This window comes from Equus przewalskii, chromosome 22 (genome assembly GCF_037783145.1).
Source record: "Equus przewalskii isolate Varuska chromosome 22, EquPr2, whole genome shotgun sequence".
NCBI lineage: Eukaryota > Metazoa > Chordata > Mammalia > Perissodactyla > Equidae > Equus > Equus przewalskii.
In genome coordinates, this window is record NC_091852.1 from 5,840,968 (window position 1) to 5,855,415 (window position 14,448).

At 36.3% G+C, this 14,448-nt stretch overlaps 1 protein-coding gene across 11 annotated transcripts in view; it reads right to left on the bottom strand.

Annotated features, from left to right (window-relative positions):
* GKAP1 (G kinase anchoring protein 1) overlaps window positions 1-14,448 on the bottom strand; it is an 88,954-nt gene that overhangs the window by 27,656 nt on the left and 46,850 nt on the right. For 7 of the 11 annotated variants that reach the window (XM_070590840.1, XM_070590836.1, XM_070590835.1 and 4 more), the window contains one exon: window positions 1,525-1,677. The exons of the other annotated variants lie outside the window; for them this stretch is intronic. In XM_070590840.1, the coding sequence (XP_070446941.1) occupies window positions 1,525-1,677 (153 nt within the window). The remainder of the gene's footprint in view (window positions 1-1,524; window positions 1,678-14,448) is intronic. 11 annotated transcript variants of the gene reach the window in all.

The window sequence follows — 14,448 nt, forward strand, 5'->3', positions numbered from 1 at the left end:
TTCCTGGAGTGTACATCAAATTTGACAGTCAAGGCAAGACAAAAAAACATTAAATTTAATTCAATGTCAGAAAGTAAGAAGCTCACTAATATTTCAGAGCACACAAGGATTTCCGACTAATAAGTTGAAAACAGATTTTCACATGGAATAGTGTTATTTATAAACCAATCTTATTTCTGCATTGGAGTAAAAAGTTCTTAAGGGTCTGACTTCTCTCATGTCCTATATAACACACACAGTAGATGTTTAACTTGTTCAGTGACTCAATTTATCAGTCTTAGGAAACAAAGAGGTAACATCCATTGAGGAGAGTAAAAAGATTGGAAACAGGCTTTTAGAATTTGGAATAGCCATTTTAGGAATTTGTCAAAGTCAGAAAGAGATGAATCAAAGAATTGCTAAGTAAAAATAAGGACATGGCAAAAGTTACATAGCACTGGTTTTCAGATGAGAATATTAGTACTGTCTTAAAAAATACATTTTCCAGCAATATCTGGCAGCCCAGGAATTAAATTAGAATAGAGAAGGTAAACAATACTGTGAGAGTCAATGCTGTGTACTGGCAAGAAGGGAATAAAAGAAAATCAAGGAAGTAAAGGGAAAGAGTTCATGGGGACATTACTTAAATTACTACAAGTTTTGGGCTGGGAGAACAGGTTCATAGTTTAGAGGAAATAAGGTAGAAGACTAGTGGTTGTGGTAAGAAAAATAAACGCAGACTTACAAGTATCTACATGATGAGATATTTTCTTTTTTTAATAATATTTTTTAAATGTGAATACCATTCTTGGCTCATGGGCCTTACAAAAACAGACCTCTGACCAGATGTGATTCATGGGCTATAGTTTGCAACCTGAGTCTATAGGATAAAATTCTAACTTCTTAGTTTCACAGAAAAAGATCTTTATAATCTAAATCCAATCTATTTCCCTAGTCGTGTCATCCCATACTCACTTAACTCTACACTGCTTAGATATAGAATTTCTCAGTTTCCTGAAAACAGTCTAAGGCCTTTCACAGCTCTGGACCTTTGTTCTTGCAGTTCCCTTAGACTACAAAGTCTTTCTCCATTTCTCAGCTTATACAGTTATTAATGATTCAAAATCCATCCCAGATGTCCCTTCTTTATACACCCTTCACAATGTATCCAAGGAGAGAACTATTGCCTTTTCTATTTAAAACCTCTCTTTTTATTATTTCTATTTCTTTTAAAACCTTCATTGTGTTGAATGACATTCTCTTTAGGGTCTACCTTAAGGTCTTATCCATCTTGGTAGTCCCACTCCCCTACACTGGTGCCTAATGGTATCTAGTATACAGCACATGCTCAATAAACATTCATCAATGAATGAAGTACCTCATACTTCTTAATATAAACATCTACGCATGATAATGACTAAGATAACATCCTAAAACTGTAACTTTATGCAGTCACAATTGGATTCCACTGCTTATGTCTCTTAAAAAAGAAAAACTGCATTTTAATCTCACTGTGATTTTAAGAGAATTTTCTATTTTACATGCCTGGTTGTGTTCATGAGCTGTGCAATTATCTGTTCCATTATATTCTGTAAGCTGTTCTCTTCTTTTTTCTCTAATAAGAATTTTATGAACATCATCTTCCAGTCTATTGAAGAATCCTCCATCATGTGATAAAGTCTGAGAAGAACTCAATTCCTGTCAAAAATGAATTAGATTTACTATCATTCAACACAAAAGCGTATCCATTTAATACACTTAGCCACTAGAAGGATAGAGAATGAAAGAAAAGTGATAACTAAGAGACAACTAAGAGACAATCAACCATCTGATTCTCCTCTATCTCCAGAAGATAAACAGTAGAGATACATTTGTAAATGTTCTTTTCTTACTTATTCATATTGAGTTGGGTATTGATTTAAAAAAAAAAATTTATCCACATACCAATTAACCCATTTAATGTGCACAATTCATTGGTTTTTAATATATTCACTACCTTATACAACCATAACCACAGTCAATTTTATAACACTTTCATCACCCTAAAAATAAGCTCTAAACCTATTAGCAGTCATTCCCCATTTCCTCCTAATACCTCCCCTCAGTGGTCCTCTGAACATCATTAGTCTACTTTCTGTCTGTATAGATTTGCCTATTCTGGACATTTGACATAAATGGAGTAGGTGGTCTTTTACAACCGGCTTCTTTCACTTAGCAAAACGTTTTCAAGGTTCACCCATATTATTGCATTTCTTAGTACTTCATTCCTATTGCCATGTAGTATCTCATTGATGAATATACCACATTTTATTTTTCCATTCATCAGTTGATGGACATTTGAGTTGTTTCTACTTTTTGGCTATTATGAGTAATGCTGTTATAAACATTCATGCACAAGTCTTTGTGTGGACGTGTTTTCAATTCTCTCGGGTAATTGCTGGGATATATGATACACTCCATTTTTAACCTTTTGAAGAATTGCCAGATAGTTTTCCAAAACAGTCATACCATTTTAAACCCCATCAGCAGTGTATGAGGGTTCTCATTTCTCCATACTCTCAACATTTGTTATTATTTGTCTTTCTTGATTACAGCCACCCTAGTGGGTGTGAAGTGGTATCTCATTGTGGTTTTGAGTTGTATTTCCCTGATAGTTAATAGTGCTGAGCATCTTTTCATGTGTTTATTGGACACTTATGTATCTATCTGGAAAAATGTCTACTTGGATCCTTTGCCTACTTTTTAACATTGGGTTCCTTTTTTTAAAATTTTTGAGTTGTAAGAGTTCTTTATATATTCTAGATACAAATCTCGTCACATATATGATTTGAAAATATTTTCTCCCATTCTGTGGGCGGTCTTGTCACATTCTTGATGGTACCCTTTGTATCAAAAAAGTTTTAAATTTTGACAAAGTCCAATTTATCCAAGAAAGCATGGCCTAACTCAAGGTCATTAAGTTTTACTCCAGCATTGTCGTCTAAGAGTTTTATAGCTTAGCTTTTACATTCAGGTTCGGAATCCATTTTGAGTTGTTTTTTGTATATGGTGTGAAGACAGGGTTCTAAATTCATTCTTTTGCATGTGGATATCCAGCACCATTTGTTGAGATTATTCTTTCTCTATTGAATTGTCTTGGCATCCTTGTCCAAAATCAACTGACCATAAATTTAAGGGCTTCTTTCTGGATTCTTAGTCTCATTCTGTCAAACTATATGTCTACCCTTATGCCAGTACCAAACTAACTTGATTACTGTAGCTCTGAATTGCTCGATCTTTTACATTACATTTAAAAATAATTTTTACATAAATTCTACACACTAATGATAAACAGGTAAGATTTTTATCACAACCCACTCCATGACGAAAATTAGGTATTTAATGTCTTCCAAGAAAAGGAGTATTTCCTCTCCAACTTCCTGTTGTGAAGACAGAGACTGACGCAAATGTTTCTCTCACTGTCACTGGTTTCACCTACGTCCCACATTCCTGAACTACAATACTCTCAATTTTACCCATTTCAATTGTATTTGTAAGCAAGTGACCCAATAGTTCAATGACTGTTATCCTTTCCCTTTCACATTATCTTAGAAAGTAAAGTGTTTGAAAGAAAAAAATTGTATATCAGTGCTTAATAAATACACAAATGACATTAACAATGTTCATACAACACTTCATATTTTGAAAAGCCCTTATATAAACATCGCTTTATTTGAATCTTATTAACACCATAAGAGGCTGACAGAGCAAGAATTATTTCTGCAGAAGTAATCACGGCCTCAGGAAAATTAACTTTCCCATGAGTCATTCTATTGCCAAGTGGTACAGATATAACTCTGAGTCTACTGCTTCATAAAATACTTCCAGTACATTCTGGTAAGATTTCATTTTAAAGCAATAAATACAACAATGCTTAAAACACTGCTGAGCTTCTATGGCAAGAGTAGCGTGATGATAACAACTAATTTGCCCCTGGATTTAACTTCAATAAAGACTGCAGTTCCATCCAGTGACCTCTGTTTTTGATAAATTCTACCATTACCAGCACACCTATCCCAAAGGGTACTCTGTACTCGAGTATTTTTTAGTGAGGCACAAAATTTATTTTTAATCTAAGGATCGAATTTTTCAAAAGATACCTTGATAACAAACAACAGGGAAAAGAAGCTAAAATAAATCAACCACAACCACTCCTGCCACACACACCAACAGAAAAAAGACAAAAATACGGCAAATGTAAGAACACAGTTTCTTTACTAAGTCTAGCCAATTCAATTTCAATTTAACTCAAATTTTAAATGCCTATTATGTGTCAAGCCTATAATGAATAAGACAGTATAGTGTTTGTGTAAGTACACCCCTATATAGATCAATGGAACAGAACTGAGAGTCTAGACATAAGCCTTCATATTTAGGGTCAATTCATTTTTTTAAAAAGGAGTCAAGGTACTTCATTAAGGAAAAAAAGCTTGTTTTCAATAAATGGTGTTGGGACAAATGGATACACACACGCCAAAAGGTGAATTTTGACTCTTTCTTCATACTGTACCAAAAAAAAAAGTAAAAAATGGATCAAAGAGAGGATTCTTGGAAGATGGTGGAGCACGAAGCACCAGGAATCTGTCTCCCCACCTAGACAACAACTGCACTGGTGGGATCTGTCTGATGTAATTATTTTGGAACTCTAGAGTCTGTTGAGGCTTGCAACTTCCAGGGGAAGACTTTGAAGATAAATTGCAGTTAATTTCAGTCAATTTCAGCTCTTAGCACAGGAGTAGCTACCCATTCCCCACCCTCAGTCAAGTAGCAGGCAGCTGTGCACGTGTTCCTAGAGCAGCTTGCCAGAGCTACGGCAGGTAAAAAGGACCCTGTCCTCCAAATATTGGGGATCTGTGCTCTGATCACTGATTGCTGCTTCTGATCATAGAGGTGCAAACAAAGAGACACAGAGGCAGGCAGCTGTTGTTCTTGCACCTGCCCCCCACTGTTTCAAGCCCCTCCCTCTACGAATGAAATGACTTCCAGCAGATTTAAAGGGCCGGCACCTTCTCCACAGCCCCTTCATTTTTTGGTTTCCCCCTTTCAGGATCCACTCATTAAAAACTAGGACATTAAAAAACAACTGCCTTCAGGGGAAAATTAGAAACTGACTGAGTATGCCAAAGGAAAGGCTCAGAAAAGACCTAAGATGACATTAAGGTTACACCTCAGGCTGATCTTCAGTACAGAGACAGCTTACAATAACAAAAACACGAAACCAATAATAAAAAACAGCAACCTCCAATAAAGGAGAATCTGATTTCCAGAGTTACCATGTTATTAGATTCAAATGTCTAGTGTTCAACAAAAAAATCACAAGGCATAAAAAGAAGCAAGAAAGTATGGCCCAATGAAAGGAAATAAATAGAAACTATCCCTGAAAAAGACTTTATGGCAGTTATATTAGACAAAAACTTTAAAACAACTATCTTAAAGATGCTCAAATAACTAAAAGACGACATGGGGAAAATCAAGAAAATGATGCATGAATAAAATGGAAATATCAATATAGACAGAAAACCTACAAAGAAACCAAAAAGAAATCCTGGGGCTGAAAAGTTCCCTAGAGAGATTCAACGGCAGGTTTGAGCAGGCAGAAGAAAGAATAAGTGAAATTCAAGATAGGACAATGGAAATTATCTAGGCCTACAAACAGAGAAAAAGATCTAAGGGACCTGTGTGATACCATCAACAGGACCAACAAACACATTGTGGGAATCCCAGAAGGAGAAGAGAGAGAGAAAGAGGCAGAGAGAATATGCGAAGAAATAATGGCTGAAAACTTGCCAAATTTGATGAGAGATATGAATATAAACATCCAAGAAGCTTAATGAACTCCAAGCAAGATGAACTCAAAGAGACCCACATCAAGACACATTATAACCAAGCTTTCAAAAGACAAAAAGAGAACCTAAAAAGTAGCAAGAAAAAGCAAATCATCACATACACGTGATCTTCAATAAGATTATGAGCAGATTTCTCATCAGAAACGTTGTAGGCCAGAAGACAGTGAGCTGATATATTCAAAGTGCTAAGAGAAAAAACTTTGAGAATCCCATACACGGAATCCTGTATGTCCTTCAAAAGTGAAGGAGAGGAAGAGTCAGGATCAAGATGGTGGAGTGGGAAGATCCTGGGCTTGCCCCCTCCCATGGACTCACCAAAACTACACCTATATAGAACAACTATCACAAAGAACAATCTGAAGACTAGCAGAAAAGATTTCCACAACTAAAAATACAAATAAAAAGCCACATTGAGATGGATAGGAGGAGTGGAGAGACAGTCTGGTTAGGACCCACGCACCAGCACAGCGACCCACATGTGGGAGGGCTATCACAGTCATGGAGGTCCTCCCAAAGGAGCAAGGGATCTGAACCCCACATTGGGCTCCCTAGCCCAGGGAACTTGTACTGAGAAGATGAGCCCCCATAACATTTGGTTTTGAAAACCAGAAAAGATTATGTCCAGGAGAGCCAGAGGGCTGTAGGGAACTGTGACTCTGCTTTTAAAGGAGCTCATAAAAATTCACTTGCTCTGAGTCCCAGAACATAAGCAGCACTTTGATAAAGTGACCAGAAACCAGGCAAGGAAAAGGTTACTGAAAATCTGATCCATAACTCAACATAGCCCGTCAAATGTTTTCCAGACAAGGAGAAAACTAAATGTGCTGTTTTTTCAGAAGTTGATGTCCTCATTCTTGCAGAAGTTGCCGTCCTACAGTGAAACTTACACAGGTGCAGCAGGACCCCTGCAAATTGCTCCAGCCCTAAGTGTCCAAAAGTTACCATGGACATAGCATGTAATGGCATGTTACATTGAACTCATTATGTAACAGTGCGGCAGGACCCCTGCAAATTGCTCCAGCCCTAAGTGTCCAAAAGTTACCATGGACATGTCATGTAATGGCATGTTACATTGAACTCATTATGTAACAGTGCCTTGAACTCGTTATGTAATGGCCTACACAAGTGCCCTGATTAGGCCCAGCTGTTACAAAGTTGTAACACATCCTGTGCACTATGGAGTACTAAATCTCTGCTGGCACTAAATGGGGACAGGCACTGCTTTGGGAGCTAACCCCGTTGTTCTCCATTGCTTGTGCAAGCAATAAACCTTCTTCTTCACCCTCTTCACCCTTGGTTGTGTTTTCAGCTCCACACTCATGAAGAGATGGACCCACTGAATTCAGTTATACTGGGTATTACTAATTTTAGGGCATGTGCTGGAGGAGCAGGGATCTGTTGCAACTTTCTCCAGGGATAGAGGTGCTGATGGGTGCCATTTTTTTTGCTCACCTTCTACCTCGATGGCCTGGTGCTGGTGGGTGTCATTTCTGACTCTCTCCATCTACTTACTAGCACCACTTTCCCCACTCTTGCATTCCTCTACATAGCTGCCCAGACAGTGCTCCTCCAAAGTGGCTCCTTGCCCCACCACACCTAGCAGGCAGCCTCAGCCAGCAACAGAGCCCCTCCAAAGTGGCCCCCTGCCCCAGGGTCTGGTACGGCACATTAGAGTATCCACAAGAGTCACAGCTGGGTCTCACAGCCAGCCACACCTGAGGCCTGCTCTGCCCACCAGTGTGCCCACAGCTGTTGCAGTCAGGCCTTGCAGCCAGCTGCACCAGGGGCCAGCCCTGCATACCACAGCAATCACAGCCCAGACACCACAGGAGGGCGCATGCAGTCCACACAGGGGACACCCTGAAGCACCTGACTCTGGTAACCAGGGCAGACCACACGACTGGGCCCCACGGGATGTCTTCTACATAATGCCACTCCTGCAAGACCAGAGACATAGCTGATCTACTTATTACACAGAAACAAATGCCGAAAGTTAGGCAAAATGAGGAGACACATATGTTCCAAACAAAAGATCAAGATGAAACCTCAGAAAAAGAACCAAATGAAACAGAGATAAGCACTCTAACAGATAAAGAATTCAAAGTAGTGATCACAAAGATACTCAGGAGAAGAACGGAGGAACACAGTGAGAACTTCAACAAAGAGACAGAAAACATAAAAAGGAACCAATGACAGTTAAGAATACAACAACTGAAATGAAAAATACACTAGAGGGAATCAACAGATTAGATGATGAAGAAGAATGGATCAGCAATCTGGAAGAAAGGGTAGTGAAAATCACCCAACTGGAACAGCAAAAAAGAAAAAACGCATAGTTTAAGGTACCTACGGGACAACATCAAGCATACTAACATTTGCTTTATAGGGGTCCCAGAAGAAGAGAGAGAGAGGGAAAGAAAAACTATTTCAAGAAATAATGGCTGAAAACTTCCTTATCCTGGTGAAGGAAACAGACATCCAAGTTCAGCAAGCACAGAGGGTAACAAACAAGATGAACCCAAAGAGGCCCACACCAAGACACATTATAATTAAAATGTCAAAAGTTATAGAGGGAGAATCTTAAAACCAGCAAGAGAAAAACAACTAGCCATAGACAAGGGAACCCTCATAAGACTCCCCTGACTTTTCAGCAGAAACTTTACAGGCCAGAAGGGAGTGGCATGACACATTCAAAGTGAATTCAACATCCATTTATGATAAAAACTCTCAACAAAGTGAGTATAGAGGGAACACATCTCAATATAATAAAGGTCATATATGATAAACCCACAGCTAACATCATACTCAATCATGAAAAACTGAAAGCATTTCCTCTAAGATCAGGAAGAAGACAAAGATGCCCGCTCTCACTTTTATTTAACTTAGTACTGGAAGCTCTAGGCACAGCAATCAGACAAGAAAAAGAAATAAAAAGTCTCCAAATTGAAAAAGAAGTAAAACTGTCACTGTTTGCAGACAACATGATACTATATATAGAAAACCCTGAATACTTCACCAAAAAACTATTAGAACTAATAAATGAATCTGATAGTTATATGATATGAAATTAATATACAGAAATCTATTGCATTTATATACACTAAAAAGGATCCATTAGAAAGAGAAATTAAGAAAAATACCTAGGAGCAAATTTAACCAAGGAGTTGAAAGACCTATACTCTGAAAACTCTAAGACATTGATGAAAGAAATTCAAGATAACATAAATAAATGGAAAGATATATTGTGCTCATGGACTGGAAGAATTAACATTATTAAAATATCTAGAGTATGCAAAGCAATCTACAGATTCAATGCAATACCTATCAAAATACCAATGGCATTTTTAACAGAACTAGAACATATAATCCTAAAATTTGTACGGAACCACAAAAGACCTGGAATAGCCAAATCGATCTGTAGAAAGAACAAAACTAGAGATATCACACTCCCTATTTCAAACTATACTACAAAGCTATAGTAATCAAAACAGTATAGTACCGGCACAAAAACAGACACACAGATCAATGGAACAGAATAGAGCGAGCCCAGAAATAAACCCATGCTTATACAGTCAATTAATCTATGAGAAAAGAGGCAAGAATACACAATGAGGAAAAGACAGTCTCTTCAATAAATGGAGTTGGGAAAACTGGACAGCTACTGGACTGCAAAGGAACGAAACTGGACTACTTTCGTACACCATAGACAAAAATAAATTCAAAATGGATTAAAGACTTAAATGTAAGACCTGAAACTATAAAACTCCTAGAAGAAAGCATAAGCAGTAAACTCTTTTTTACTAACAGTGGTTTATAACATTATACAGATTTCAGATGTACATCATTATATTTCAACTTCTGTATACACTATACTGTGTTCACCACCAAAATTCTACTTTCCATGCATTACTGTACAAATGTCCCTCCCTACTCTTTTCACCCTCCCCCTGCCCCCTTTTTCCTCTGAGAACCACCAATCCATTCTCTGTATCTATGAGTTTATTATTTTCCACATATGAGTGAAATCATACAGAATTTGTCTTTGCCTTATTTTGCTTACCATAATACCCTCAAGGTCCATCCATGTTGTTGCAAATGGTAAGATTTCATCTTTTTTATGGCTGAGTAGTATTTCATTGTGTATTTATCCCACATCTTCTTTATTCACTCTTGTGTCAATGGGCACTTAGCCTGTTTTCACATCTTGGCTATTTGTAAATAATGCTGCAATGAACATATCTTTTCAAATTAGTGTTTTAATATTCCTTGGATAAATACCCAGAAGCGGAATAGCTGGATCATATGTCAGTTCTGTTTTTAATTTTTTGAGGAACCTCCATACTGTTTTCCATAGTGGCTGCACCAATTTACATTCCCACCAGCAGTGTATGAGGATTCCCTTTTCTCCACATCCTCCAATGCTTGTTATTTCTTGTCTTTTTATGTAATAGCCATTCTGATGGGTGTGAGGTGATATCTCATTGTGGTTTTGACTTGCATTTCCCTGATGATTAGTGATATTGAGCATCTTTTCATGTGCCTATTGGCCACCTGCATATTTTCTTTGGAAAAATGTCTCTTCAGGTCCTCTGCCCATTTTTTAATTGGGTTATTTGTTTTTGTCATTGTTGAGTTGTATAAGTTCTTTATATATTTTGGATATTAACCCCTTACTGGTGTATGATTTGCAAATATCTTTTCCCAATTGGTAGATTATCTTTTCATTTTGTTGATGGTTTCCTTTTGAATAAACTCTTTGACATTGGTCTTAGCAATATTTTTTTTAATCTGTCTCCTCAGGCAAGGGCAACAAAAGCAAAAATAAACAAAGAGGACTATATCACACTAAAAAGCTTTTGCACAAGAAGAAAACCATCAATAAAACAAAAAGGCGACCTACTGAATGGGAGAACATATCTGCAAATGAAATATCCCATCAGGGGTTAATATTCAAAATATATATAAAAACTCATACAATTCAATATTTAAAAAAACCCAACACTCCAATTCAAAGATGGGAGGAGGACCTGAACAGACATTTTTCTGAAGAAGATATACAGATGGTCAATGGACACATGAAAAGATGTTCAACATCACTAATCACCAGGGAAATGCAAATCAAAACCACAGTGAGATATCACCTTACACCTGTCAGAATGGCTATCATCAAAAAGACAATATATAACAAGCATTGGCAAGGACGTGGAGAAAAGGTAACCCCAGTGTACTGTTGATGGGAATGTAAACTGCTGCAGCCACTATGGAAAAAAGTATGAAGGTTCCTCAAAAAATCAAAAATAGAGCTACCATACAATAGCAATTCCACTTCTGAGTATTTACCTGAAAAAAAACAAAAACACCAATTCAAAAAGATAGACACACTCCTATGTTAAGTGCAGCATTATTTACAACAGCCAAGATATGGAAGCAACCTAAGTGTCCACTGGTAGATCAATGGATAAAGATGTAGTGTATATATATATACATATATATAAAGGAATATTACTCAGCCATAAAAAGGAATGAAATCTAGCCATTTGTGACAACATAGATGGACCTGGAGGGTATTACGTTAAGTGAAATAAGTCAGGCAGACAAAGACAAACATCCTATGATTTCATTTATATGTGAAATCTAAAAAACAAAATAAAACTAAACAGACATAGATATAGAGAACAAATTAGTGGTTGCCAGTGGGGTGATGTGAGGGTTGTGGCAAAATAGGTAAAGGGTCTTAAGAAGTACAAACAAATTTAAAATAAATAAGTCTCAAAGATGTAATATACAGCATAGGGAATACAGTCAATAATATTGTAATAACTTTGTATCATGACAGATGGTTACTAAACTTATGGTGGTGATCATTTTGTAATGTATATAAATCTTGAATCACTATGTTGTATATCTGAAATGAACACAATATTGTATGTCAACTATACGACACTTAAAAAAATAAGTGAGGGAGAAATCAAGACATTCCCAGATACACAAAAGCTGGAGTTTGTGACCACTAGACCTGCCCTCCAAAAAATGCTCAAGGGAGTCCTGGCAAGGTGAAATGAAAAGACATTAGACAGTAACTCAAAGCCATAAGGAGGAACAAAGATCTCAAAAAAGTAAATACAAGAGCAATTATAAAAGCTAGTATTATTGTAACAATGGTATGCAACAAACTGTACTTTTTGTTTATACATGATTTAACAAACATGTTTAAACAAACAAACAAAAATTACTAGTATAAAAGCTAGTATTACAAAGCTTTGGTTTGTAACTCCAAACCTTGTTTTCTACATAATTTGAGAGACTAATGTATTTAAAATAATTATTAGTTTATGTTTGGGGGCACAGCGTAGTAAGATGTAATTCTGTGACATCAGCAACTGAAAGGGGTGGGGACAGCTGTAAAGGAGCAGAGTTTTTGTATGTTATTGAAGATAAGCTGCTATAAATTCAAATTAGTGCCATAACTTTAGGATGTTAAATGTAATCCCCATGGTAACCACAAAGAAAATAGCTATAGAATATAAACAAAAGGAAAGGAATTTAAACATTTCACTACAAAACTCAACTAAACACAAAAGAAGACAGTACTATAGGAAATGAGGCACAAAAAAGCTCTAAGGCATACAGAAAACAAACAGCACAATGACAGGAGTAAGTCCTTCCTTATCAGTATTTACTTTAACTATAAATGGATTAAACTCTCCAATCAAAAGACAAAGATTGGTAGGATGGATAAAAATACATGATTCAACTACATGCCCTACAAGAGACTTATGTGAGACCCAAAGACATAAATAGGTTGAAAGTGAAGGGAGAGAAAAAGATATTGCATGCAAATAGTAACTAAAAAGACAGCCACAGTGACTATACTAATATCAGTAAAAAAGAAAAAAAACCCTTTAAATCAAAAAAGGTAACAAGAAGACAAAGAAGGACATTATATTTTAAGAAAAGGTTTAATACAGCAAGAAAATGTAACAATTATAAACATTTACACACCTAATGACAGACCATAAAAATATATGAAACAAAAACTGACAGAATTGAAGGGAGAAATAGACAGTTCTACAATAACAGCTGGAAACTTCTATGCAGAATAATGAATACTCTATTCATAATAATGAATAGAACAACCAGACAAAGATAAGTAAGGAAACAGAGGATTTAAATAACACAATAAACAAACAGGATCTAACAGACATATACAGAACACTCTACTCAACAATAACAACATGCACATTCTTCTCAAGAGCACACAGGACATTTTCCAGGATAGACTGTATGTTAGGCATATAAAGAGAAATAAAGTCTCAATAGATTTTAAAAGATAGATATCATACAAAGTATCTTCCCTAACTACAATGGGATAAAGTTAGAAATCAGTAACACAAAGAAAACTGGAAAATTCACAAAATTGTGGAAATTAAACAAACAGTTGTAAACAACCAATGGATCAAAGAAGAAATCACAAGGGAAATTAGAAAATACCTAGATATAAATGAAAATGAAAACATAAACATACCAAACACTTATGAGACGCAGCAAAAATGGTGCAAAGGAGGAAGTTAATAGTTCTACACATTTACCTTAGAAAAACAAGAAAGATCGGAAATCAACAACTTAAGTTTGCAACTTTTAAGAACTAGAAAAAGAAGAACAAACTAAATCCAATGCTAGCAGAAGGAAGGAAACAATAAAGATTAGACATAAACAAAATAGAGAACAGAAAAAAACCTATGAAACCAAAAGTTAGTTCTTTGAAAAGATCAACAAAGTTGACAAACCATTAGCTGGATAGACTAATGATTCTACAGAACTTAGAAGGACTATAAATAATTGTATGCCAAAAAAACTGGAGAACCTAGATGAAATGGACAGAGCCCTTGAAATACAAAACCTACCAAGACTAAGTCACAAATAACAGGAAATCTGAACAGACATAACTAGTAAGGAGATGGAATCAGTAATCACAAATTTCCTCAAATATGGACCTGATGGCTTTACTGGTTAATTCTACCAAACATTTAAAGAAGAGTTAATACTAATCCTTCTCAAACTTTTCCAAAAAATTGAAGATGGAACTCTTCCTAACTCATTCTATGAAGCCAACGTAATGCTGATACTCAAGTGAGACAAAGACACTACAAGAAAAGCAGATTACAAGACTACAAGAAAAGAAGATGACACCCTTTAAGAACATTACTGCAAAATCCTCAGCAAAATTCTGGCAAAGAGAATTCAAATTTAAAGGATTATACAACATGACCAAGTCAAGCCACAGAATGGGGGAAAATATTTGCAAATCATACACTGGATAAGAGATTAATATCCAGAACATATAGAGAACTCCTAAAACTCAGTAACAAAGAAACACCCAATTCAAAAATGGGCAAAGGACTTGAACAAACATTTCTCCAAAGAAGATATACAAATAGCCAACAAGCACATGAAAACATGCTCAACATCACTAATCATCAGGGAGATGCAAGTCAAAATCACGATGAGACACCAACTCACACCCACAAGGAAAGTAGTGTCGAAAAACCAGAAAACACAAACAAATGTTGGTGAGGATGTGGAA